Source organism: Lissotriton vulgaris, chromosome 3_1 (genome assembly GCF_964263255.1).
Source record: "Lissotriton vulgaris chromosome 3_1, aLisVul1.2, whole genome shotgun sequence".
Lineage (NCBI taxonomy): Eukaryota > Metazoa > Chordata > Amphibia > Caudata > Salamandridae > Lissotriton > Lissotriton vulgaris.
In genome coordinates, this window is record NC_141689.1 from 720,918,858 (window position 1) to 720,945,953 (window position 27,096).

Consider the following 27,096-nt stretch of genomic DNA (forward strand, 5'->3'; position numbering starts at 1 on the left):
GAAAGAGGAGGTTAATCCGGGAAGCACACGCCTTTGGGAGTAATGGAGGGAGCTGATTGGTGGACATTGTGGACTTCCTAAGGCATCTTGGGAGTGCTAGTTTTTTGTAAAAAAAAAATTGTTATGTTGAATACTGCTGGCTGTAGGAATAATGGAAAGTACAGCATAATCCTCGCCTCCGCTTCCTTAATAGAATTGAAACTTTCCGTCACGGTTACTAGGACATTTTTCATTCCTTTAGGATAAGGTGAAATTATTGACACACGAACAGCAACAAAAGAAACAGACACACTTTTATTTCTATGAATTTCATTGCCTCTACAGAGATACAGAGGCGCATTTGAAGGTTCATGATAGAACAGAACAACAAGCGAAATGACCTGTGAAATGTAGAGTTCAAATCTAGTATCAGGCGGCAGCCAAAAACGTCCTCCATTTAACTAGGGATTCGCAAGAGTTTTTTGCACTATGCATAATTTAGATGCGCAAAACGAAATGGTTGATAAAACCGACATTATGAGGTACAGAAACGGGATTAATGAAAGTCCTTAAGTGCGAAATGCTATTAGAAGTGTATAAAAGCCACCAATATGGTGGCTTTCTCACTATAAATGTAATGTTGGAAGTGGTAATGGGACGTTATGATGTGTGCTCATACAAGGAACATCCACAAGCCTGCATGTTTGTAGCTATTCTCAGATATTTTTCAGGTGGTTTCCAACTGTGGAAATATAGTTAAAAATACTTGTTAAAATGTAGGAAAGGAAAGGGAATGCCCACATACTTCATGGGGGTGTCAAGGACATGGGTTCTCTGCAAGGAAAGATGCTTTCCCTGGAGCTAAAATGTAAGTGCACGCTTTTGCATGATTTACTTCTGCTGATTCCCAACTCAGTGGAATGTCCTCATGAGTACATTTTGGGAAGTAGGAGTGCATCGGGAAATTTACATCTGTCAGATTTCCAAGAGTACTCCTGGAATTCTTTGTGAATTCACAAGAGGCACGTAATACTCTACAAATGTGAGAGTATTTGTGTCTTTGCTTTGTGATCGTGACCAGTGTTTTTGGTTGTATATACAACATGGTAAGTTTTTGAATTGAATAAAATAAATTAATACTCATAACATTATCATTTTCCTCACACTAATACACAGGGTTAAAATAAGACATTGAAACAAGCTGTACTTCCTTCAAGAAATTAACAACGGTTGTTGCTAAGCATTTTTTCAGTCCACACAGGACTTCATATCTCAATCTGGTCCTCATTAAATGTATGAAAAACGATAAACAATATACTCAAAATTATATGTCCTGTAACCGTTAGAGAGCACAAGCTGTTTGTGTTGAGACAGAAACTGTCCACTAGTTGGTCTTTTTGACCGATTAACAGACGCAGAAAGGGAAATAGTTTCCCAATTCCCATCCTATGGCACTATCTGCTATAATCCTTGCCTCCAAGATGGGACAGCTCTATAAAAAACACAAAATGAAAACAGTTATAAATGCAGCTTAGGGAATTTAAAAAAACAAGCTATTATGTATATTTGTCTCTGTTCTCACCTGTGTGGAATGTGCAGTAGTGGTCCCGCACCTGTTGGGCCCATTTCTTTCCTACGCTCCTCCCAGCCTTTGGTAAGTTTGCACAACCGAGAAGGGTCTCTGCTAACATGAACTTCAGCCTGGAAGGTATTATAAGAAAAAAATGACATATTTATCTCTATATATTTATAAAGAGGAAAATCCTAAGGGAATCGATCTGATCGATTAAATGACTGCACAAGTTTTAAAAGAAATTCAGGTTTTAAAAGTAATCTAATTTACAAAAAGACCACCACCTCACATGTCTACTTTTACATTCTCATCATTGCCCTGCTACTATTGAGCTACATCTTAAAGGCGTGAACACTCTTACGACAGAGAGACACTTCTTCTAATAAGTTATGTATAAACCACGGTCATCTACTAAAACTATTTAAACCTATCCATGGTGATATTCAGAATATTATTAATTTTATAGAGCGCAACTTTCACTCAAAAGTCATCCCATAGCTAATGTTCTTATATGCACAGGTCTCAGTCTTTAACTCATTAAAAGTTACTTTCCTTCAGTATTCTAATTTCTGGTGGATGCCATAGCCTTCATTACAAGTGGCTCATAAAAATCTGTCATTCCTCTCTCTATCCTCTACTCTGATTTACTGTTACAGGGGTCACAATACGTTTGGATGGGTGTAAGGGGAGGGTTGGGACAAATCTGGGGATGAAATGGTTACTCACTTGTAGTCCTGGTTCTGCATCTTGCGAATCTTTACTTATGTCATAAACATTATATAATTCTGAGCTCAATATATATCTATATATGAACAGAAATGGATTACGAGTCCAATATTTCTAGTTGATAGAAAGCTGTGAAAAGGTGGCTCTGGCCATCTAATCCACCTGGATTTTTAATCACCTGCTTTTTTACCTTTTACTGTGGTAAAGCCTCCTAACCTGGGACTCCCCCACAGTAAACTCGTGGTAAGAGAGACAGCGCATGTTTACCACCAGTGTCAACTTTGTGAGATAAGGTCTCTGCGATGCAGCCAGGGTGAGGGGCACTGGGCTGGTTATATGTACATATGTGTGAGGGCTGCGCGCAGGAGGCTCCTCTTGTCCGCAGCCCAGAAACAGCGCGCAGGTAGCATGGCGCCGAAGGGACTATGCAGAGTTGGGTGGTGGCCTGGAATAAGCCTTTTAATCGGGGGGTACACATGTAGGGAAAGTCAGTGTCCTTTACTGTCTTTGACTGTGGTGACACTCCATATACTCCTATGGTAAAGGCCGTCTTAGGGCACAGCTCCAGTTCCCTGGGGGCCACAGACTCCGGAGTCCAAAGTACACTGTATTCTGTGTGAAAAGAACAATTCTGCAAAGTCCAAAAGTATATTGGTACAGTTTATGGGTAATCCAGAAATGTTATATTTCTCTGACTAGGTTCAAGGTCAAAACCCAGGCCAGTGACTCCTGGGAGACGCCATCTTGAAGTATCCCAGAAGCCTGTGCAGGAAGGTTGAAACAGGAGCGGAGAGGTAATGTGGCACCTCAGGATAGGTCAGAGGTGTATCCCTGCTGGCACCTCCCGCTCCCCTAAAAGGTCTTGCGCAGGGGGGAGAGCTCTCTCTTGGATTTGCTTCTTCTGAGGAACACTGGGACTGGAGGCTGCTTTCATGGGCCATTGGTAATAGAAACCCCCTGACTGTCCCCTGGACCACTGGCTCAGTCTTTGATTGACAGTGGGACTCTCCCCAAGGACCAGGGACACTGGTCACCTTAGACCCCTGAGGATCAGTTGGGAAAAGACTGGGCTTTTTCTTTCGGGGAAGAGAGAGGTTCAGAAGGAGAGCAAGGCAAAAGGCTGGTGTAGGGAAACAGTGAAACCAGCTCCCTGCAAAATTCCTCAGCTCTGGAGGCTAGGAGGCATGAAGAAAGTGCTCCAGGCAGCTAGGGCTTACCGGCAGGAGCAAAACAAGACCACAATAGATATAAATCGGGCCAATGGGCCCAAGTTAACGCTGTTTGAAGTTCTGGCGATCTCAGAACCCAACTGGCAGGCACGTGCAAGTAAAGAGCCGCTGCCAGAATCATTTTTATCCTCTGAGGGGGTGGCAGGCCCGTGGAACTGCCCACGAAAAGAAGATTGTGGCGCTTCTCTTTGTGGGGACATAGCGGGGGCCCAGGATCCCATCCCTGGGCCACGAGAAGGCCGGCACACCGCACGCAGAAGACCCGCGAAGACAGAAGTGAAGTGCTGACTCCCGAAGCAACATACAAATGTGCTGGCCCTGCAGGGAGACGGAGGGCAGCCGGGGCTGAATTCCCTGAGCTGCTCTTCCACATGGGAAAATGCATGCGGGTGCATCGGGCACCCTGAGAAAAAGTACAGTGCAGCGCGAGTCCACTGAAAAAACCAAAGCAGCTCTCCTCAGCGGGAGAGCTGCTGCTCAGAAAGTGCGGCAGAGCGCCCCATAATGCCCTGCCGGGCTTGTCAGTTTCCCCAGCATTCTAAAATGGAAAACACTCTTTTGTGACAAGTGGTGACCCCGAGGAGAGCGGGGTCACCACCAAAGTGTTCCCAAAGTGTGGGGGGGAGCTGTAGGAGCAGCTCAGGATCCCCACCCAAAGGAAATGCTAGAGTCCCCTCTCTAGTTTGGGGGGATTCCATGAAAGATAAACCTGCAAGGGTTTTAAGTGTTGATTAAGCTTTACCTAGCTAGAAATTTTGTTTTAGAGTTAGGAAGGCTGCACCCTCTCTGGGTGAAGATTATGGCTGTAATCATTGTGGCCTGAAAGTGTTTAATATGGATTTCCATAGTGGTAAATACCCTCTAGTGATGACAGCTGGTAATCGCACATGTGTGTATTTATAGAAATGATGTCCTGTAGGGACTGTGTTTAAAATGCTTAGTATGTTGTATATTTTTGAAAGTGTATGCTGCAAGCACCTTCTATGTGAATGATTATAATTGCACAGTATTGTAATTATAAATGTGACTAAGTTGCATTATTCATGTTGACACTTATGATGAGTATCCACACTCTCAGTCATGCTTAGGCATTCAGTCTTGCTGATGCTTTATTTGAAAATAATGAGACTGACAGCCACTCGTGATTAAAGTTCGCATGCTTTAGGCCCAGTATTAGGCGTCCTCAGTCAAGGTTATATGTCATTATTGCATTTATTGCTATGGTGAAATGCTTGTTGACATAATGAGGGGCATAGCCACTCACTTTGGTGACAGTGGGGCTCCTACTAAAAAGCTATTTTCAACCCCTAGCATTCAGGGACAAGATAATGTTTAAATATGTGAGTTGTGGTACTAGAGCCCCCACCCCCGTAGGGAGGGGTCAGAAGGATTACGCAATGTCATCTAAAAGTTATTCCATCCGCTTGCTTATGTTTGTAAACGGCTGCATAGTATTGAATGGTGTCAGGGTATGACTTGTGCGCCTGCTTAACGTACTGTAATTATGTTTGTATTCCTAAAGACTACATTTCCAAGAATGCCAGGGTGGGCAGAGTCAGCCGTGCAACACCCATTGGACTCACCGGGCTTCAGCCCCCCGTAGTGTGTGGCAGCCCGGGATGAGACAGATCCCGGGCACACACACAGCAGCACCCGAACGTTTCACAGGTCTTTAAAAGACCATTTGAATGTTAATTAGGCCTTGCAGTCGTTTCACCCCTTCTAAGAGTCCCTGCAGCTCCACTCTGCCTACTGATTAAAGGTTCAGCCCCCCCCCCCCGAAATCTTTTCTTAGCGCCCCTCCCCCCCCCGAAATTCGGCTCTAGTTGCGCCTCTGGGCAGAGTCACTTGGCATAAGAAGAAGAATCACGCATCGTGTTGTGAGCGTAATTCTGTTTTCATGGAAAGAGCACGTCCGTCCTGAACGAAGGAGAGGAATCCTCGTTCCCCTACGGCTGCCGTTTTTGTATCTGCAAGCCGTTTCTTGTTCCGTAACAGACTTGCGGTCCTATTCCGCACCTGAGCCTTTCTTTTCCAGTGTTCTAGCACTGTCGGAGGCGTCCCGGAGAGTGAGGCATCAAGGCTGCAGCAGCGCTGTTCCGGGTAAGGCTGTGACGAAGCTTCTTGGGCTTTCTGAAGCAACAGTGTTACCGTGGAGCGTGTAGCGCGGTTTGGTATGCATCAAGCTCACGTTCTGAACAATCGACTTTGGAGGTTTTGGCAGTACTGACAATTGTTATCTTTACTAAGGCCTCATATCTTTATTTTAAGGAGAACTGTTTCATGTTCCTATTGCATTGAGAGGATTAGGAGATTCCGTAATTAAGCTAATGAAACAGTTGAATTAACACTTTATTGAGAGACTTCCTGGATTATTGGGTACCATCGAGACTGGAAAGCTGTACATTCCCTGGGATCTGATACCTTCTCCTTCCCTCGGTTGCTAGAGGCAATTCTTGTTTTGGCTTATTTATGTTATAAACTAGGAATGTAACAACCAGGGTATGTATGAGCAAAGGGAGATCTTTGTTAAAACAAGAGGGAATGGTGAATTGGAATAACCTTTGTGTTGTAGGTTTATCTTCCTTCTGTGCGAGACATATCGTGCCTAAGGTAGTAAGATTTGAGGAACACCAAGATTGGTGGAGCTTGTGTTAAAGGTACTAATTCCCTTCTAGTGAGACCTCAATGAGAGTAGTTTTTATAACAAGCATGTTTTAATAGATGTGTTTCTTGGTTACAGGTCTCTCTTTTCCAGCTGTTCCCACCCTAATTCCTATCCCTCACTTGATCGCCCCAAAACTCTGTAACTCTAATGTTGGAGTTGGGGATGTCGATAGGAGAACCCCTTTGAGCATCGCTCGGATCCTGAGGAGTTCCTGTGGTTTTGACAAATGGTGTGTGTTTAATAAATGTACTTTTCCTTTTTCAAAAGAAAAAGCATAGACTGGACAATCATTTATTGAGTGTTATTATTGTGTATCTGTGAATGACGATTAGTACCTCACACCACCTGCCTGGAGAGCACCTTGGATTGCTCGGCAACACTACCCTATGAAAGTCAAGAGCTACGCAATGAAGCTCCTTCCAAGGGTCGTTCGAGTTACTGGCCCTTTCCACATCAGCAGCAGTGCCATAGAAACCCCAATCTGTGCAGTGGTCTACAAATAAAATAGCTCAATCACAGCCACCCAACACTTAGGGGCGTCTGACCTCCAATAGCCGTTAGTGACTCCTCAATAATACTGTTACATACTTCTGAGGAGCAGTATCTTTACACATGGAAGAGAGGGGTAAAGATCACAAAGGACAAATAGGTGCTGACTATTATATATCATGTATTCTCTCTACATTTCACAATTCCACTACCTATTCCACCATATTCAACATGTGCAATCAAACCAGTCCTGGAAAGAATGAAGTAAGCAAGATACATTCTGATTCAGCAAAAGAAAAGTCCAAAGAGGGAATTCGGGCTGATATTGGATCTACACATGCCTAAAAAGTTGAATGAAAGGGAATATATTTTTGGATGTTAGCCCTTCTTAAACATTTCCTTAATCTCAGGTAAAAGGACAGAATGAGCACTGCAGATCTACAAGATGCCTATATTGCAATAACAAAAAAGCCTGAAGAAAGTTATTCATCAAATTAAAGACACCTTCTTATCACAGGGAATTCAATGTAGTATTATCAAAATGAATGAATCCACCCTTTGTACCTAATCACAAGAATTAATCACAGCATATTTCTAGGAAGACTCCCTTTCTAGCAGCTATCACTATTCAGGCATATACAATGTTTCATGCCAAGAAGGTGGTGATAAGAACTCATGTATTGTTTCTCCTAAAGATAGAATCAGAATTCCACACTAATATGCTTACAGTTTTCTTGGCCAATCTTGTGCCAGCAGAGTGCTCCTTAGCCTCTCTGGTTGTCAGAAGATTTCTTAGTTTTTACTTTAACAAAACGTGTCCTTTAAGCAAAAATCTAACCAAATGTTAATTAACTATGGTCAAGTTCAGTGGGGAGTGGTGTGAGGAAATATAAATTTTTGGTCAAGTTGTGCTCCCTATCGTGTACCCCACCGTCTCCATGTACCAGCTTAAAGTGCATGTAACTTCCCTCCTGTGCCAGCTATGAAGACGCAAATACATTTGCGTCCAACGTTAACATGTCCTCTTTTAGACCCACCCTGAATGGGTTGAATAGTCCGTTCCTAAGTATGCTATGCCAACGTCTTTTTGTAGTGTACTTTACACGTTTTTCAGCTCTGGCGAAGTAGGCCCTGAATTCTGCCATCGAGCCTTTTTCCTGGCTTCTGACTCTGAAAGCCTCAGCCCAGGCTGCCTCTGTACTCGTGACCTCTGACTTACTTCCAGCGCGGCCCGGCGCGCTCAGCTCAGCCTGCTGCCTGCCAAGACTGACTTCAACCTTCGAATTATCTGTTCCGCTCCTCGAAAATGCATTCCTGCCTACTAGTTTAAGTAAACATCCCCCCAGCTGCAGAGCAGAAGGGCCCGGCCTCACTGTCTCCGTGTAAGTAATTCATAGCCTCTGTTACCATGCTCCCATGGAAGGCCCATGCCCCCACGCTTCTCATGCAGACACTTAGGCGCTTATACACGCACTCACAGTCAGTATAGAATAGCTTCTGCCCCAGAGACCTTTTCCGTTCAGATAATATGGTTCCCAAACATCAGATATCAGATATGATAGAAGTACGAGTTGATCTGACATGCCAGACTTCTGTCTCTTTCCGCCAGTGTAAATGTCAAGTCCCCTGCACCCTCCAGTTTCCACGCCAATCACACGTCATGCAGCTGCGCGCGCATCCAGGCCTCAGATTTCTGCTGACATTACAAGATTCTGCTTTGTTGCCACCCACTTATGATACCTATCTGTGACGTTTCTAGCACACACCTCTATGTTCACGCCTAGTTCACGCCTTCTAATTACGTATCACTACCACGTGGATGCTGTTATCTTGTTTCTCTCAGCTGTTACGCCTACTGTATTGGTTTCTATAATGTAACTTAAGTATATAAGCTATGTATTGTCAATAAAATGCTGCTCTATCCCTTCCTGAACCCTCGTGGTTGCAGGAACATGATATCCAGTTCTAGAACGATTCCTTTTTAAGGAATAAAACCCCTAAGAACTCTAACACCACGGACTCTGCCTTTTTTCTTTCCGATTGAGTTATTATTGATTAAGTACTTACCTGCATAGAAATTAAGACGGTAAATCAAATATTTACCACAATATTTTGGCGCCCGAATAGGGACCCCTCCCCCACCCCACGCGCCGGTTGGTGCGTTGCAAGCTCTGTCCCCTGCCATCAGTTAGACGGAAACTACGCGTACCGGCAGGATTTCCTGTATCTCCCTCTGGCCCACGGAGGTGACGAAGACTGCAATCAGCACCCAGACGAGGCGGTGAGGAGTGCGGAGGATCCCGACCAGAGCCTAGCCGAAAGAAGCAAGGTCCGAGGTGTCAAGAGGCCCACCAGTTTCCGAAGTATCCACGTGTCGAGTCGAGTCGAGTCCGGTCCAGTCCAGTCGAGCTTTCCGAGGCCTTCTGTTTCCGTGCTTCCCGGTGAGTACCATTGCTGGGACGTATCTAGACGGGTTTGGGTACACAAGTCCGGTCTGCACTGTTTTAGACAGTGTATCTGTACTGTTTAGCAGTACATCAGTTATTCAAGTTTTTGCATTGTCTCTGACAGTGTATCTGTGCTGTTTAGCAGTACATCCGGTATAGGGGGTAGTCATATATGTCTCAAATGTCTTTTCATGTGATTAATGTCGTGGTATGAGTGTGACTGTTTTAATGTGCATTATTGTGTTCTTGTGTAACTAGCTGTATTCGGTATTAAGTAGCAAGGATTGAGCATTCAGTACTAAGTAAACAAAATGCCGTTTTTCAACAAGTTAAAGCAGATAGGAACTAGGAAAGGGATACTAGAGGAAGAAATTCCTATCCCCCCTAGGGACACTCCTGGAAATTTTATGTACCACAAGCATGGCTTAGATGCCATATTGTATCTAGATTTATGGGGCGATTATACTAAGCATCTAGACGAAAGACACAGATGGCCTGTTACCGGAACATGGGATGCCGAGTGCATCATGAAGGTAGAGGAAGCATTATGGAAAAAGAAAGCCAGACAATCTCAGAAAGACGCCATAGAGTTTTGGCGTAAGGAATCACATAAGCGTGCTGAAAAAGCACTACGTAGAGAAGACAGACTTAAAGAATCAGATAAAGCCCAAGAAAACGAATTAGTTACTGAAGGGATCCGAGTAAAATCAGAGCAAATAGACCGCGCACGAAACAATCTCGTAAATGGCATGTATCTCGTGGCCGAGGGTTCGCCTGAGGCCACTTCAGAAATACCGAAAAATCTGCCGCCACCATTGTTTCCAACTAAAGTAACTCACAGGACCACTAAAGACATATTTCTGAATTCCTACCTAGAGGATGTAGCACCCGCTTATGCCAAATCGCCTGTCCGCGTCCCGCCTACTGACGGTGACGGGGGTGGCAACCCGCCTCCAGACCATAACCCGCCACAACTGCAACAGGGTTTCCCCGTTCGACAGCCCATCATTCCTCCACCTCCACCACTTCCCGCACCTAAAGTTGATCTACCGAAACCGCTTCTACCTGATCCTACTAAAAGACAAGTTCAAGTACAGATACAGACTCCACAGAGAAATAATGTCCATGCTTCCGCCTCAGGAGGTGCGACCGGGGGTCACCAGACCCCGCCCCCAACACACAGATTACACCTTAGGGATATGCAGAATCCTTTTATACTCCAATCACCCCGTCTCGACATACTCAAAGAACCTCTCCAAGTTTGCAGATACGATCCAGTACCCGGTAAAGACGATAGGATGTTTTTAGCATCACTACGCTTACGACATGCTGCAGATTATCTACTGTTATTCTCAGGAATGAAAGAGCACCTAGATAGAATATATCACTTTGTCCAGACTGGGCAAGACCCAGACAGTATTAAGGATGCCATGGCACATCAGAAAGTTGACACTCAAGCATATATACTACGTTTTTTTATAAATTGCCTAATAAGAGAACGAGACAGGCCTGAGACAGAACAGGATGAATTAGATGCACTCAACAAGTGGGGCCAAAATATATCTGAAGGAAAACATGATAAAGGGAGTTGCATAGCCAGTATGTACAAGAGAATAAGAAAAGCAGTGATAGAAATACACGAAAAAGAGAAAGAAAAAGCTTCCTCCGAGGAGGAAGAAGAACTTGAAGAACCAGAAAAGACTACAGATACGATAGCGTATGTAGGTAAGGGAACTTACCTTAGGAAAGGCATTCGTCCAGAAAGCAAGAGAGTTTTTCTCTCTGGCATAACCAAACCGAATTCTCCTGAACATCAGTTCCAAGAGACTGATAAAAGGCTTCGAGACCGAATAGGGTACCATGTACTAAATTCTATGGATGAACAAGAACTGGCCCGGTCAGCAGTATTATGGGCTGACAATCCGAACATATACAATGATGACACAGTAGCGCAGACATTTCTGAACCTTTCCCCAGACGAGCAGAAATTAGCAGGTGTTTACATGATTCAGCACCTCCTCACGTTATACAGAAACCAACATTCTGATCCAGGTCCCTTACACGATACATTAGAAGCACTACTCATGGATAGATGGAGAGGTCTAAGTACCAAGTTAATACAAATAATTCTAGAACAACGACATAGATATAACACTTTCGTAAGCTCCGAATATGTTCCCGCTCCGCCCCCAGAAAGAAAAATGTATCATATGGAGCGTCTGCATGGCATTGAAAGTCAGAACCCCTTACGAGAAGTGCATCCAGTTATGGGTGCCGATCATAACTTGAAACGTGTGTATGTACACACGCCTCTGACCAAGTTAGAACTGTTAGAAATGAAGAAACTAGTACCGTGTCATGATAAAGACCCTGCAGGTTTTCATAGAGAACTTAAAGACATGTTACTGATGGGGGATTACACATATGAAGATAACATGAAAATGTTAAAGGTACTGCTGCCCACGGGCATCTACGAGAAACTCAAGGAAAAAGAATGGGAGGTGGGAGAGAAAAAGATTGTATGGGCAGAAATAGAAGACGAGGAGGAAAAACGTATCCCAGGGCTAGGCCTTGGGGAGAAAACTAAAGCATTACCAGGTTTGATAGTACAGGTTCTGCCAAGATTACTGACAACTAGAAAGGAAGATTGGGACGCAATCTCAGCATGTAAACAGAAACCCGATGAAGATACTAGTGACTTCTATTCAAGATTCGAGAAATGTTTCATTATTAATAGTGGTCTTAAACCAAGTAGCGAGTCGTACCCGCATCTTTTTGTATCAAAGTTAGTCGAGAATTCCCTGTTAGCAGTTAAAAACCGTGTATACAAGGTTGAGAGTACATGGCAAGCAAATACGCCGTCACAGATGTTACAAATGTTACAATACCATCAGAACAGAATTAGAGAAGAACAGGATCATGAACAGAAACGTATGAAAGACACGAAAATGAAAATGTTAGTAGCCCAATCAGTTCCAGCCGACAGCCAGAGAAAGGGTACGACCCAGAAAGGTCACGCCGCAGCTCCCGTTAAAGGGACATGCAATTATTGCAAGCAGCCAGGTCACTACGTACATGAATGTCCAGTTCTGAAACATAACATAGCAACAGGTAAAACTAAAGAGAGACCGCATCCACCAAGACAAGATCAGGCCCAGCAACAGACTTCACAGAATACACAGCCTATGCATGCCTCATCTCATACAGCACAGACAGTAGCGGTACCACAGCCACAGCCCATTGCCGCGACCCAGCAAGTTTCACAACAAATGTACCAGTATGCCCAATCTGCTTACCCCGATTACCAACGATACACATGAAACAGCCTAGAGAGGGAGTTTGGCTTGCCTCTTATTGAAATTCCTGTAGATCAAGAGGGTCCTTATGTACACAGTCAAGTATTGGGAAAAGACAGAAAGTTTTTAATTGACACAGGGGCAAGCCGCACAACAATCAGCCATGACGAAGTCCCAGGGGCACCCCTCTCAGGCTCACAGAATGTTTCCCTTGGTTTTTCAGGACAGCCCATTGTAAATGAGGTATCAGAACCAGTCCCCCTGGCTGTGGGTCCATTATCACGAGTTACAGACCTGTTACTGACGAAATCATGTCCAGAAAATCTGTTAGGAATAAAGACATTGAAGGCTCTAGGAGCCGTAATATGTTGTTCTCCGGAGGGAGTTAGACTCTTTCTGCGAGATTTCAAGGGTCACTATGTATTACGAGAATTTGATGTCAGATTGAAAAATGTACCAGATCACTTGTGGGCACAAGGCCCAACTGACGTAGGTTGTATGCATATCACACCATACCGTGTTACACTCAAGCCAGGAGTTGTTTTACCCCGAATCAGACAATACAAGTTACCACCCGATGCTGTAGTGGCTTTATTGGAAATCATTGAAGAGCTCATTGCCCAAGGAGTGGTCGTAGAGACCGACTCCAATATCTGTAATTCACCCATCATTCCGATTCTTAAACGTACTGATCCCAATGCACCGCCAGTATATCGGCTGGTGATTGATTTAAGAGAACTGAATAAATGCATTGTTCCACAGTATCCTGTGGTCCCCGATATCTCTTCCCTATTGACTACTATTGATTCTGAAGCAACGTTCTTTACTGTAATTGACCTCAAGAACGCCTTCTTTAGTGTACCCATTGATCCAGAGAGCCAATACCTCTTCGGATTCAGTTTAAATGGACGAAGTTTCAAATTTTCCCGCGCACCTTAAGGATTCACAGAAAGCCCCAGCATCTATAGTCAAGCACTGAAAAGACAACTAGATTGTATTCAAATGCCAGTTAACACCGCTTTACTGCAATACGTCGATGATCTGCTGATCACCGCACGAAGTGAGCCCGAATGTGAACAAGCATCACTGACAGTTTTACATTTTTAGGCCGACAAGGGACACAAGGTGTCTCCTTCGAAGCTACAATTCTGTGTTCAGCAAGTTGTGTACTTGGGTCACTTGCTGTCCAAAGTGGGGAGACAGCTCACTCCCGATCGCATTCAGTTAATTGTAAATATGTCACAACCCCAGACACAAAAGGAAGTGCGGGCCTTTATAGGCCTCACCTCGTACTGCAGACAATGGATCCCTCAGTATGCATTTCTAGCTAAAAACCTCATTCAGTTAACAACACAGGAGGCAGCGACTTCGACTGTCCTCCCTTGGACTCAGGAACACACACAAGCCTTTGAAAAATTAAAGAAAGCATTATGCCAAGCACCAGTTTTAGCGACACCATGTTACAGTAAACCGTTTACACTTTTTTTTACAGAACGTGATGGTACAGCATTGTCTGTCCTCACCCAAGATCAAGCAGGTTCACATAAGCCTTGCGCTTATTTTTCAAGTACATTGGATTCAGTAGCCCAGGCACTCCCTGCGTGCTTGAAATCAGTAGCAGCAACAGCCTTAGCAATCAGACAGAGCGATTCAATTGTATTAGGACATCAATTAACAGTACAAGTTCCACATTCTGTAGAGGTTCTTTTAAACAGAACCCAGACTCAGCACTTGACTATAGCACGACTGACAGGTTATGAATTAACTCTATTCCAGCCACACATAGAAATCAGACGCTGTAGCATTCTGAACCCCGCTACATTGTTACCTACAATTATGACAGATCCAGCCCCGCATGATTGTATAGAGATCATTAATGCAGTAACAAAGCCTCGACGAGACTTAACCGATGTTCCATTGACAAATCCAGACCTGACACTTTATGTGGACGGTTCATGTATGAGAACAAGTACAGGAGAATTAGTGGCCGCGTATGCAGTGACCACTGAAACCGAAGTTAAAGAAACACATCGTATTGATACACTGTCCGCTCAAGCGGCGGAGCTCATTGCTCTGACCCGAGCTTGTATACTAGCCAAGAACAGAAATGTTAACATATACACTGATTCCCGTTATGCGTTCGGAGTCGTACACGACTTCGGCATGTTATGGCAAGAACGAGGTTTCTTGACCTCTCATGGTGCCAAGATCCAACACGGTCCCCTCATTCAAGCACTGTTAGAAGCAATACATCTGCCTTCAGGCATATCCGTCATGAAGTGTAAAGCACATACTAAAGTTACAGATTCTGTTTCCCAGGGTAACGACCTGGCCGACCAGACGGCAAAACATACAGCATTGACTCACACCCAGACAACTGATGTGACAAAGACAATAGTACCTACACAGTGTATGACAGTCAGGGATCCCACACTAGATGTAATCGATATTCAGACACATGCTACTCCAGATGAAATAAAGAAATGGACTGAACTAGGAGGGATCCAGACAGATCAAGGTTGGATGATGAAGGGAAAATCTACATGGTTTCTCCCTGACTCTATGGTTCAAGTCATAATCAATACAGCACATAGTCCAGCACATCTAGGAGAGAAAGCGATGTTAGACAGTTTACAGAATCTCTGGTGCAATAAACACTTACGAGCAGCAGCAAAACAGAAAGTGCGTACTTGCATGATCTGTTGTCAGTTCAATCCAGGTAAAAGCGTCCCCGTAGAGCAAGGTGGATTCCATCCTCCCGATCACCCTTTTGAAGTCCTCCAGATGGATTATATCCAGATGGACCGCTGTCGAGGATTCAAATATGTCCTCGTAATTGTTTGTGCACTTTCCCGTTGGACCGAAGCATATCCAGTCCCAGATTACACTGCCCCGACCACTGCCAGGCAGCTGGTTCGAGAATTCTTCCCACGATACGGCTTGCCTCGTGTTGTGTACTCAGATAACGGACAGCCATTCTCATCTGAATTAATGAAACAAGTTTCCTTGCTGCTAGGATATCAGTGGAAATTCCATTGTGTCCGACATCCCGAAGCCGCTGGCCTTGTAGAGAGGCATAATCAGACACTAAAGACCCGCCTTGCTAAAATATGTAAAGAGAAAGGGGTCGACTGGATAGTCGCCCTGCCAGTTGCACTGTTCTACATGAGAATGGTTGCCCATTCGAGATCAGGACTATCCCCGTACGAAGTGGTCTTTGGCAGACCACCGAATATGTGGGGGACGCCCATTCCTAAGAAAATTACCGATGTCGATTGTAATATGCTGACAGATTACCTTGCCTCCTTGATGTCTGCACTCCAATCATGTCGTTCACAGGTTGCCGCAGCCTTCCCTGACAACACTGATGTAAAGCCGCATGATGTCCGTCCCGGAGATCTGGTCCTGATTAGGAACTTCGACAGGAAAAGTCCGCTGGAGCCCCGCTGGAAAGAGCCAAAGACCGTCCTTCTTACTACAAGGACAGCGATAAAGGTGGAAGGCAGAAAGGGGTGGATACATACGAGTCATATTAAGAAGTGCAACGAACTGAAACCAGACCCAGACTCGTGCACCCCCTCCAAAGACTGTATTGAGCCTTGTGACTTTAAAGTTCCCGAACAAGAGAAAACTCCCCAAGAGGAGTATAAACTGAAACTCCGATCTAGCAAGTCAGACAGTTTAATTGTTTAAGTCCTCCCCTAGGTGAATCGGTTAAATAGTTTCTGACATGTATCCCCTAGATCGAGATAGAGAGAGAGAGAGACAACTCAAGAAACATACATACTGCAAATCACTTCGCAGTCACTGTATAGTGACATTATTGATTATGTTTTTTCTAAGTCTTCTGATTATTGTTGCCAGTATACTGCTTCCTATCTATTACCCCATTTTCAAGCGTGAACAATCTGCTTACAATGTTTCTGTTGAACATTCTTTTAGTGAATTACCTCCCCACGAACTTTCTTACAGACTTGCGCTGCGCAACAACACATTCATTAGTATGTTACATCACTCCCATCAGACTAACAATGCTACAAACTGCTGGATATGTGGCCGACTCCCTCCCTACCAGAAATACAAGGGAGCTCTGCCCCTCTTTCCGTACCCGTTCACTCACAATGGCTCCTGTGGTGCATGGTTTAGAATAATTAATTCCTTAGATCCTGATATTGCTGTTTTCAAAGGGAGCTGGGTTTGGGGAAACTTGAACTTAGTTTTGCTTAATGTCTGTTACCCTGACAAGAAGGGACTCCCCACTAGAATAGGAACTGATCTAGAAAATGAAGTATATGGATTAGGTAATTATACAATTAACCTTATGATTCTCACTGTTGAATCCGAAGCTGCACCAGTTCTCCCCGCTATGTCAGTATTACCAGTCACTGGTGAATTATGTATCAGTAAGAAAGGTTCAGTACACTTAGGTCATAGTAAATGTACTACTGTGGTCGAATTCAGTGACCAAGGCAAATCGACCTTTAGAGCTACCCGTCATTCCTATTTTGTTTGTGGTCATACCGCATACATACGCTTACCTCCAGATTGGGATGGTACCTGTTATATTGCATTCCTTCTGCCACCTGTTTTTCTAGCTCCTCCTGATTATCACAGAAATACAAATCTAGTAAAGAATAGACTCCGAAGAGATCTCCCGATTGTCGACTACACAGAAACGGCATGGGAACAATACACAGATTTTAATAAAGGATTCTTTTTCTTCTTAGGCCCGTCCAGAATAGTAAACTAATACGCAGATTAACTAGAACACTTGAAGCATTAGTAAATGAAACTGCCTCCGCCCTAGGTAACTTAACAGAAGAGCAGTCCGCCATGCGGGTTGTTGTTCTTCAGAATCGTCTTGTTATTGACGTCATCTTGGCAGATAGAGGTGGAGCCTGTAAGGTCATCGGGTCAAGTTGCTGTGTTTTCATTCCAGAAAACGCGCCATCTGTATACAAAGCTATTACACGTCTTCATAAAATTGCAAATCTGATACATCAGAATCCAGGCACCTGGACTTGGTCCGGTTGGTTCTGGACAACGTTAACTGCTTGGGGATGGAAGATCCTATCCTTCCTAGGCATTGGCCTAGTCCTAGTATTCAGTTGTTGCCTGTGCCTACAGTGTGGGCCAGCGATTTGTGGACTGTGCGCCACATCATGCATTGAACATTCCAGTTTTCTCTCAAGACGTGAAAGAAAGAAAGAAGAGCAAATGATGTTACAAGAACAAACTGATCGATTCATGAGGATCGATATATCATGAAGGGTCCGTAGGGAACAAGGAGGGAATGAGGAAATATAAATTTTTGGTCAAGTTGTGTTCCCTATCGTGTACCCCACCGTCTCCATGTACCAGCTTAAAGTGCATGTAACTTCCCTCCTGTGCCAGCTATGAAGACGCAAATACATTTGCGTCCAACGTTAACATGTCCTCTTTTAGACCCACCCTGAATGGGTTGAATAGTCCGTTCCTAAGTATGCTATGCCAACGTCTTTTTGTAGTGTACTTTACACGTTTTTCAGCTCTGGCGAAGTAGGCCCTGAATTCTGCCATCGAGCCTTTTTCCTGGCTTCTGACTCTGAAAGCCTCAGCCCAGGCTGCCTCTGTACTCGTGACCTCTGACTTACTTCCAGCGCGGCCCGGCGCGCTCAGCTCAGCCTGCTGCCTGCCAAGACTGACTTCAACCTTCGAATTATCTGTTCCGCTCCTCGAAAATGCATTCCTGCCTACTAGTTTAAGTAAACATCCCCCCAGCTGCAGAGCAGAAGGGCCCGGCCTCACTGTCTCCGTGTAAGTAATTCATAGCCTCTGTTACCATGCTCCCATGGAAGGCCCATGCCCCCACGCTTCTCATGCAGACACTTAGGCGCTTATACACGCACTCACAGTCAGTATAGAGTAGCTTCTGCCCCAGAGACCTTTTCCGTTCAGATAATATGGTTCCCAAACATCAGATATCAGATATGATAGAAGTACAAGTTGATCTGACATGCCAGACTTCTGTCTCTTTCCGCCAGTGTAAATGTCAAGTCCCCTGCACCCTCCAGTTTCCACGTCAATCACACGTCATGCAGCTGCGCGCGCATCCAGGCCTCAGATTTCTGCTGACATTACAAGATTCTGCTTTGTTGCCACCCACTTATGATACCTATCTGTGACGTTTCTAGCACACACCTCTATGTTCACGCCTAGTTCACGCCTTCTAATTACGTATCACTACCACGTGGATGCTGTTATCTTGTTTCTCTCAGCTGTTACGCCTACTGTATTGGTTTCTATAATGTAACTTAAGTATATAAGCTATGTATTGTCAATAAAATGCTGCTCTATCCCTTCCTGAACCCTCGTGGTTGCAGGAACATGATATCCAGTTCTAGAACGATTCCTTTTTAAGGAATAAAACCCCTAAGAACTCTAACACCACGGACTCTGCCTTTTTTCTTTCCGATTGAGTTATTATTGATTAAGTACTTACCTGCATAGAAATTAAGACGGTAAATCAAATATTTACCACAGGTGGAGGAGCTTGTTGGGCAGGAAATGGCGCCTTTAAAGTGTGCTCCTTCAGCTGTTCAACAATCCTACATAATCCTGGTGCCTAACTACTACTAAAAAGCGATCCTCGACTGCACCGATTGCTCTAGCCTATTGCTTGATGATAATTGCAAGGGATCACTTTTTCGGTGCGCAGGGGAGGTAGAGAACCAATTTGAGCTGAACATCGGGCCAGAACCCTGCGCAGTGTGGGGACGTGGCGAGGACCATGGCCTGCCAGGTAGGCTCTGAGTACTGGTTCTGGCAGTGCTGTGATGCTGCGACAGAGCCCTGAGTTGGGAGGTGAGAGGAAGAGAATATGTGATTGGGGAGACACGGTTGCTTGATTATGCGAGAGGGCGCCCCAGTGCGATATATGAGAGCATAAGAGTAGATGTACTGTGCTGTTACATACTTCCTCCTGCTGCCCGCACTCCTGCCTGATGCACACACAGCCAGGCAAGCATTTATACTGATGTTGGGGGCCCGGCGCTCTCAAGCTTGGCTCCCACCTGGGCCCTTGTAGAGAGAGTGCTCCTTCATGACAGTGCCGACTGCTCCTACTTTGTCAGAGGCTCTGTTTGTTGCCTGTTGGAACTGTTGTGCTGAACCCACGATGGGGGCGCTCCTCTGTCGGAGCCTGCTCAGGCTGCTCCTGGAGACTGATCTGCACCTCCCCAGGGGAACACTGGGATGACTGAGAACGGCAGCTCTATAGAGGACCGTTTTTATACCACATGCCTAGATCTTTGTTAAGACCCTTCCATTAGAACTACTGTGATGGCCTGCCAATTTATAATGTGGTTTGTTCCTTTAAGTTTCATGTAATGACGCACTATTACTGAGACTATGGCGGAAACGAATGGAAGAAATGTTATCATTCTACTCCCTTAGGCACACGCTATATCTGATATATGGCCCTCTGTGGCTATATGCTGCTCCATACATTAGGTCTGGCAACATCTGACCCATATGTACACCACCAGTTCTTGTTTGGATCTTACTAAGGGGTGGAGTGGAAGGTCCGGCTGGGACTGGGAGGGGTGATGTACTGCTATGTAAGTTGTGGATATTCATGGCATAGGTGGTGTGTGGCTTATGTTCACTGCAAATGTTTCTTAAGTGCTGATGATGGCTTCGAGGGATAAATGTTGACGACAGGTGGTGTGTGGCTTATGTTCACTGCAAATGTTCCTTAAGTGCTGATGATGACTTCGAGGGATAAATGTTGACGACAAGTGTTAAAAGTGTGGACACCAGGTACCGGATGGTGAATGACATGCAGAGTGCAGTGACTCATCCCTTGAGCTGACTGCTGCTCCGATTACTTACATGGAATGTCAGGGGTCTAAATGACCAGAAACATGCGGAAGGTGGTAGCATACCTCATGAGGCACAGAATAGATGTAGCGATACTGCAAGAAACTCACCTAGAGCCCGGAAGCGGGGTTCTGACACAGCCAGAATGCAAGCCCTTTGTTACACGGCAGGCTTTACCAAGGATGCTCGAGGTGTTCTGATTAGGGCGTGCAAGGGCTCGGGGTCTGCCTACAGGAGACATGCATAGACCCAGGTGACATTTTTGTGGTGGAACAATGTTATAAGGATGAATTGGCGGTTTTACTGGTTGGGGTGTATGGATTCAACTACGATGACCCGCAATTGTTTAATTCCCTCAAAGCACACCTCTTACAGTGAACCTACCTGCCGCACCTTCGGGGTGGCAGTTATAATTGAGTGTTACACCCTGCAACTGATCGCTCCAAAGGGCCACCGAGGAGGCCTTCGGCGGATGGAGATCACTGCTCAGGACGGATTATTGGACATCTGGCATTGTGAGTTCCCCATGGGGTCGGGATATACCCGCTGTTCCACAGTACATAATAACCACACCGCATAGACTATTGGTTTATGTCGAAAGGCTTAGCGTTCCTGGTCCACCACTGTGAACAGTTACTGCAGACATATTCAGATCATTCGCCGGTGTTGCTGCAGCTAGAGCTATGTGCTCCAAGATCGACTGCCTTTTTATGGTGCTTCCCCCTATATTCTCTATTAGATACAGTATTTCGGGCAGAGCTAGCACAAGCGATTGAGGAGTTCTTCCACACCAACGTAGGGACAGTTGACAAGTTTACAACAGTGCGAGAAGAGTTTAAGGTTTACATATGGTTAGTTACATTATCTATGCATGCCAGGGTCCTCTGGTCACTGCATGGACGATTGGCACGATTAGAGACAGAGATCTCCGACCGGGAATGGTAACAGAAAGATTCAGCCGTTAGTCGTATTCTGGCTGATATTAAAACCAAGATACATGAATACCATGAGAATGCTCAGAGTGAAGTGCACCACTTAGGGAAATATGCAACAGCGCAAACTTATGGGGAGGGGCAACTTCCTGGTGCAACGCTGGCCGCACTATTGCGCCCTCACCGAGAGCAGATGTGATATTGGAAGTGCAAGACGAGCAGGGACTAGCATTGAATGCCCCGGAACAAGTATCTGCCCACTTTCGCACTGCTATGGTAGACAACTTAGTGCATATAGCTATGACCTGGCTCACCACTGAGCCTAGGGAACATCTTATGACCACACTGCGCCCAGTGGAGATTTGTGCACCACTCAAGGACATGAAGTCGGGGGTGGCGCCACTGATGGGCTCATTGGGGTCTTCTATAATAAGGCCTATCAGGACTAACTCATTCCTCATTTTGTTACCCTATATAAGGAAATGGTTGAAGGGGCAAGTATGCCCTCCTCAATGCGCAAAGGCCTGAGAGTAATTCTCTTGAAACTGGACAAGACGCCAGACCACTGCTCGTCCTATAGACCAATGTTGCTACAGAGAGTGGATACCAAACTTTATATAAAAGTCTTGGATAATCTTCTGGCCCGCAGCTACCAGCAGTGGTGGGATTGGAGCAGGCTAGCTTCGCTCCAGGATGTAGTTTGACATTTAATCTCAGAACGTTAGTCAGCACCATCCAACGTACAGACTCACAGATGTGCGGGGCAGCATTTTGTTGGTTGACACAGAAAAAAGTTTGACTCAGTGGAATGGAGTTCATGCTCGTGGTCTTGAGACATATAGGAGTGGGAGAGGTAATCTTGTGCCTTGTGACAGTCCTATACATGTAGCATGGTGTCTTCTCCCTTTACCATCACGAGGGGCACCAGATAGTGTTGGCCCTTGTCTCCCCGGTTATATGCACTGGTGGTTGAGAAACTGGCGTGTGCACTCCGGGAATACCATGGACACCGGGGCTTACACTTCCAAGGTCATCTTGGCGTACGCTGATGACAAGTTGCTTTATATACATCACCTGGAACATAATCTTGCACCTATGTTGCATGAGGTAGTGGGAATCAGAGGATACTCAGGCCTACAGGTGTACTGGGATAAGTCCATAATATTTCCACTCACCCCAGCTATCACGCAAATATAATGGTAGAATACCCACCACAGTGGTCGGCGACTCAGTCTGCCATCTGGGAATATGGGTGCACACAGACCCGGCTGTAGACGTGCTTGATAACTATGGCAGAGCGGTGCAGAGACTCTCTGAAGCAGTTGACCGCTGGATCAAATTGCTGTTGTTGCTCACCAGGTGTATAGCCGTAATGAAAATGGTAGTGTTGCCTCGATTCCTATTTTTGTTTCAAAACATTGCTATGCTGTTGCCTCAAGCGGTGTCTGACAATCTTTGGACCCTCATGATTACATTAGCTTGGGCTGGAAAACTGCAGAGTGTACGCTGGGACTCTCTTAGCCTGTTATACGGCATGGGAGGGCTCAGTGACCCATATTTAGGGACCTGTTATAGAGCAGCACCCAGTAGGTTTGCTCACTATTGGATACATGGCTCACATGATTTAACACACCTTTGACTTGAACCAGATGCTGCAGATCCAGACACGTTACCCAAAACACTATTCAGAGACCCGATCTGGAGGCATGGTGTTTTTGACTGACTGAACACCACAGTGCACTCCTGGTGCAGCCTCCTTGATTGAAAGACTGGATCCTTATCACATATACCCCTGCAGTGGTATTCATGGCTCCCTATGAGTCAGAAGCTGAGGGGACGACAGTTGCACTGAGGGAGATTGGCGTTAGTAATATGGGGGTCTTCTTTCAGGATGGCACGAAGTGTGCATGGGAGGTGGCCTCAGGAACAGAGCCCTGAGACCTCTGCTCTTGACCAATGTCAGTACTACTGAGCGAGACACACACTGCAGGAGTTATTGGGGGATGATGTTCTGGAAACCCCTGAGATGCCAGCATTGTCCTCTCATCTACAGATCGCCTATGCACAGGAGGGGCAATGACCAGGTATGACTAAGGTTAGGCTTGAATGGCAGAGGGACTTAAGAATAGTCATTGGCAACAAACAGTGGTATTATTGAGGCTCAGTAGTCAAGAATGTCTCACTGAACGGCAGACACAGGCTACTGCATTTCAAGTACATCAACAGGGTGTACTACATGCTTGAACGTCTTAATAGATATTGGCTCTTTGACAATGCGGTTTGCAAGCGATGTGGTGAGCGGGAGGCAAGATTTGCACATATCGCTTGGATCTGCCCTGTGGTACATGGATTCTGGCGAGAGATATTGTGAGAGCTGGAACTCAACACTGGCGAGGCCCAGGAGTTTGCACCTATGCTGGAGATGCTGGGGTATGACAAGGAAGTTCAAGGAGAGGTCAGGCGATTGGCGGCTATTGGTCTGTTGCTTGCAAGACGTTGTGTCGCTATACGTTGAATACGCGGTCCTCTTATGACACTGAAAGATTGGCATGATGATATGGCATATGTAATGCACAATCTGATGCATTTTGTGAACTTCTCTCACCCCAGACTTGCCCTAAAACTACTGGGGTCCATGTCAGACTTACTTAGCCAGTGGGGAGACAGATCGGGAGAGGAGGCTGATGCCACTGCAGGAGACGGGTAGAGGACACAGTGGGCCACTTCCCAGGAGTTCCCTGCCTTGGGTGGGACTGTGTGGCTTTGTGTAAATGTCATAAGATATCAATAAATTCATTACAAACTCTTATTGTATGCCTGTGTTTCTGGGGGGACCGGTATTGTCTGGGTATTTATACCACTTTATTGCACTTCATAAGTATGACTGTATTATGCCAATTGTAGACAGCCTAGTCACCCTGACTGACAATTGTGTACCCTCTTGTCTCCACTAATCGTATGCAACAATGCTCACAGCCATGTATATGTTGCCATGCCATTATGAATGTATGTTACTGAAAACAGTAAAATAAAACAATAAAAAAAATCTATGGTCACGTTAAACAATACCTGCCCGCTTAAATACACATCATACATTGTTGAATTGTAGCCTACATATCCCTGTACTGTCTAGTAAACCCCCACCCCGGAGACCTAAAGACATTCCACTGGATGGAAATCAGCCATCACAGCCTGGCTGGAAAACCTTTCTCTTTCAGACAGAAGCAAGGTGGCCACTTGAAATCGGTCAACGTTTTCAAAGAACACTAGTGTCTTGAATCTGATACAAAAGCTGAATCTAGTGTTGGTGAAGCTGTGCTCAGGACCCTCTTTGGTTAACCTGTGTTGGAAGTTCATTCAATATCTCAAATTGGATACAGTTGTTATTTCTTATGCCCAGAAGCTGCGAGAACTAGGAAATGTTTTAGCTTTCCAATCCATTCTGTCACTTAGGACCATCCTTGAAGAGCCTACAATGCAAAGGAAAGTTACTTGTAGCCCTGGTGCTGCATCACTAAAGTCATAAATGACTGCATATTCTTCGTTTTTTTTTCACAGATATTAGGAATGAAAACTTCTGAAATCTGTGCTTAGCTTCCAATATTCACTTCAAAATGGACTGACACGGAGGCAACTGCCAGTACAAGGCATCAGGGTAGCGAAAGCTCCTGAAGCCTTAAAATAATGTCTTTTTTTAAACTCTTAATCGTGAAAGTCCATCAGTCTGTACTCTTCCTCACTACCTAGACAGGTAGGTAAAAGTTATAAGACTAATACTGCAATGGGTTTAGTTCTCTGAGGATTCTTTCGAAAAGGCTCTCTATGAATGCGCTGGATGTCCAGAGCTATTTCTTGCTCAGAGAAGTCCAGTCTTAACGCTTCCTTTAACAGGGAAACCACGAATTGTTTGATGTCAGAGCCCTCTTTCTCCTCGGGAATATTCAGAATTCGTAAATTGTTCCTCCGAGCGTGATTTTCCAAAGTCTCCATCCTATCGGACAAACTCTGGTTTTCCTGTCTGAGGTTTGTTAGTTCAGTTTTGGTAGCGTTCAGGTTAATATTTACTTCCGTGACAGAATCTTCAAGTGTTTCCGTTCTAGTGGTAAGATCCCCTAGCTTACTGTCCAGTGATTGACAGTAACATCGGATATCGGCTTGATTGGATGCGGAAGTCTCAAACCCCTTTTTAATATCTGCCGCCAGAGACGTAAACATTGTCTGAAAAGAGGCCTGCAGTGTGGACACCAGATCACTATTCAAGGCCTGGGTGGTATCCTGGAAAGAGCTAGGATCTTCCTGATTCCTAGTAGAAGCCTTAGAGCCTGCTTCTTGAAGGATTGACTGCAGGCTTAGCTTAGCTCTGCTGCTATGCTCGGAGGGGCAAGCGGTAGTGGTGGAGCTAAGGGATTGAACAGAACCAGTGAAGACACAGAGGACACTGAAGGCATAGCCTGCTCCAAATTAGTAGGGATCTGACAATCGACTAGCCCCACTTGACTAACCTCTCCTAATGTAGGGGAGAGAAGTTGATCGTCGTTGGTTTCCATGCCCTTATCAGTGTTATTATGGATAACCATATTGCTGTTTGTAAGGGTGTTTGTACTCGCTGCACCCTCCAAATCCTCCATATCCGCAATAGGGGAACCTAACACCAATTTAGCAGCTTTCCGAATTTCAAGAGCAGTATCACCTTCGTTTCCTAACCGCAGCACTTGGGGAACCACTTTAAAGTAGGAACGCAGTGAGGGGGTTATTTTGGAGGTAGAGACCAAGGTCTTTGATTTAGTTTTGGCTGTTTTGGCTGTTTTAGGGGTAAATGAACGCTTTGCCTTAACCTGACCTGTTAAGTAGGTTGATAGTTTTTTATTCTCTATTCCAGCTGTATTAGTGACAGAAATAGTAACAGTGTCAGCGTCAGCGTCAATATCAGCATCAAGTCCCTTTAACCCTGGACCCCTCACACCATTAACTGTGCAATCCAGATCCTCAACATCAATAATAGCGGTGGCTGTAATAACTTCAGAGGCGGGGGTAGTATCTTTTGGTTCCGAGGTTTGGGGGATAGGTGATTTACTTACTTCTTTAGAGGAAGTGGAGGCACATTTCTTCCTTAAAGCTACTTTCACCTTTCCTTTCCCCCTCCCTTTGCCCCCTCTGCCCCCTCTGCCCCCCCTGGTGGTTTCCCTCGTGTTGGCTGTTACCCCTTCAGAAGACAAGGTACCTGGATTACACCCACTGGCCCCTTCCCCTCCGTTACCACCGATACCTCTGACACCTTTTTTGCACCACCGGCTGTGTTGCATATGCTGTGGATTCTGCTTAACTTGATGAAATTCCTCGTCCAGATTCTCCCCTTCGCGTTTGTCAGCCTGCTCCAAAGACGCTACCATGGAAGCATGACGCCTCGGCAGAGTGTCACGTACTCGACGACCTCTCCTGAGCTCCAGGGCGGCTCGGAACCAAATCAATCCCCCCGCCAGCAAATGCGGGGGTCCCTGCACCGGCTGCCCAGAGTCACCTGCCGGGATCGAAGATGCTGCTACAGCAACAGCGGAACGTCTGACACAGGTCCGCTCCGCGGCCGCTGCTAGAGGAGCTGCTGCACTAGTCTCCTCCCCCAGGCACATAGGCTGTAGTGGAATGGCGGAGAGACACCTCCGCTGTTGGAAACCTGCAAAACGAACGGCCACCTCGAGAGAGGAAAAAAAAAAGAAAAGAACGCCAGCTGATCCGGAACGTGTTGTCGGCAGTTCGGCTTCAGCGGTAAGGTCTAACCCTCGGATTCATTGCTTACGACGGGAGTCCAAAAGCAGAGAGCTGCCGCGGCTCAACCTGCCGCCGCCATGTTTCCCCCTCCCCGCATTCATAGAGAGCCTTTTCGAAAGAATCCTCAGAGA

The 27,096-nt window shown here is 45.5% G+C and overlaps 1 protein-coding gene across 2 annotated transcripts in view; it reads right to left on the reverse strand.

The window, feature by feature from the left end:
- Positions 1–274: 274 nt before the first annotated feature.
- CCDC112 (coiled-coil domain containing 112) overlaps positions 275–27,096 on the reverse strand; it is a 233,707-nt gene continuing 206,885 nt past the window's right edge. For both annotated transcript variants that reach the window (XM_086961038.1, XM_086961037.1), the window contains exons 9-10: positions 1,562–1,680; positions 275–1,471 (exon numbers count right to left, since the gene is read on the reverse strand). In XM_086961038.1, the coding sequence (XP_086817164.1) occupies positions 1,441–1,471; positions 1,562–1,680 (150 nt within the window). In that variant the 3' untranslated portion in view covers positions 275–1,440. The remainder of the gene's footprint in view (positions 1,472–1,561; positions 1,681–27,096) is intronic.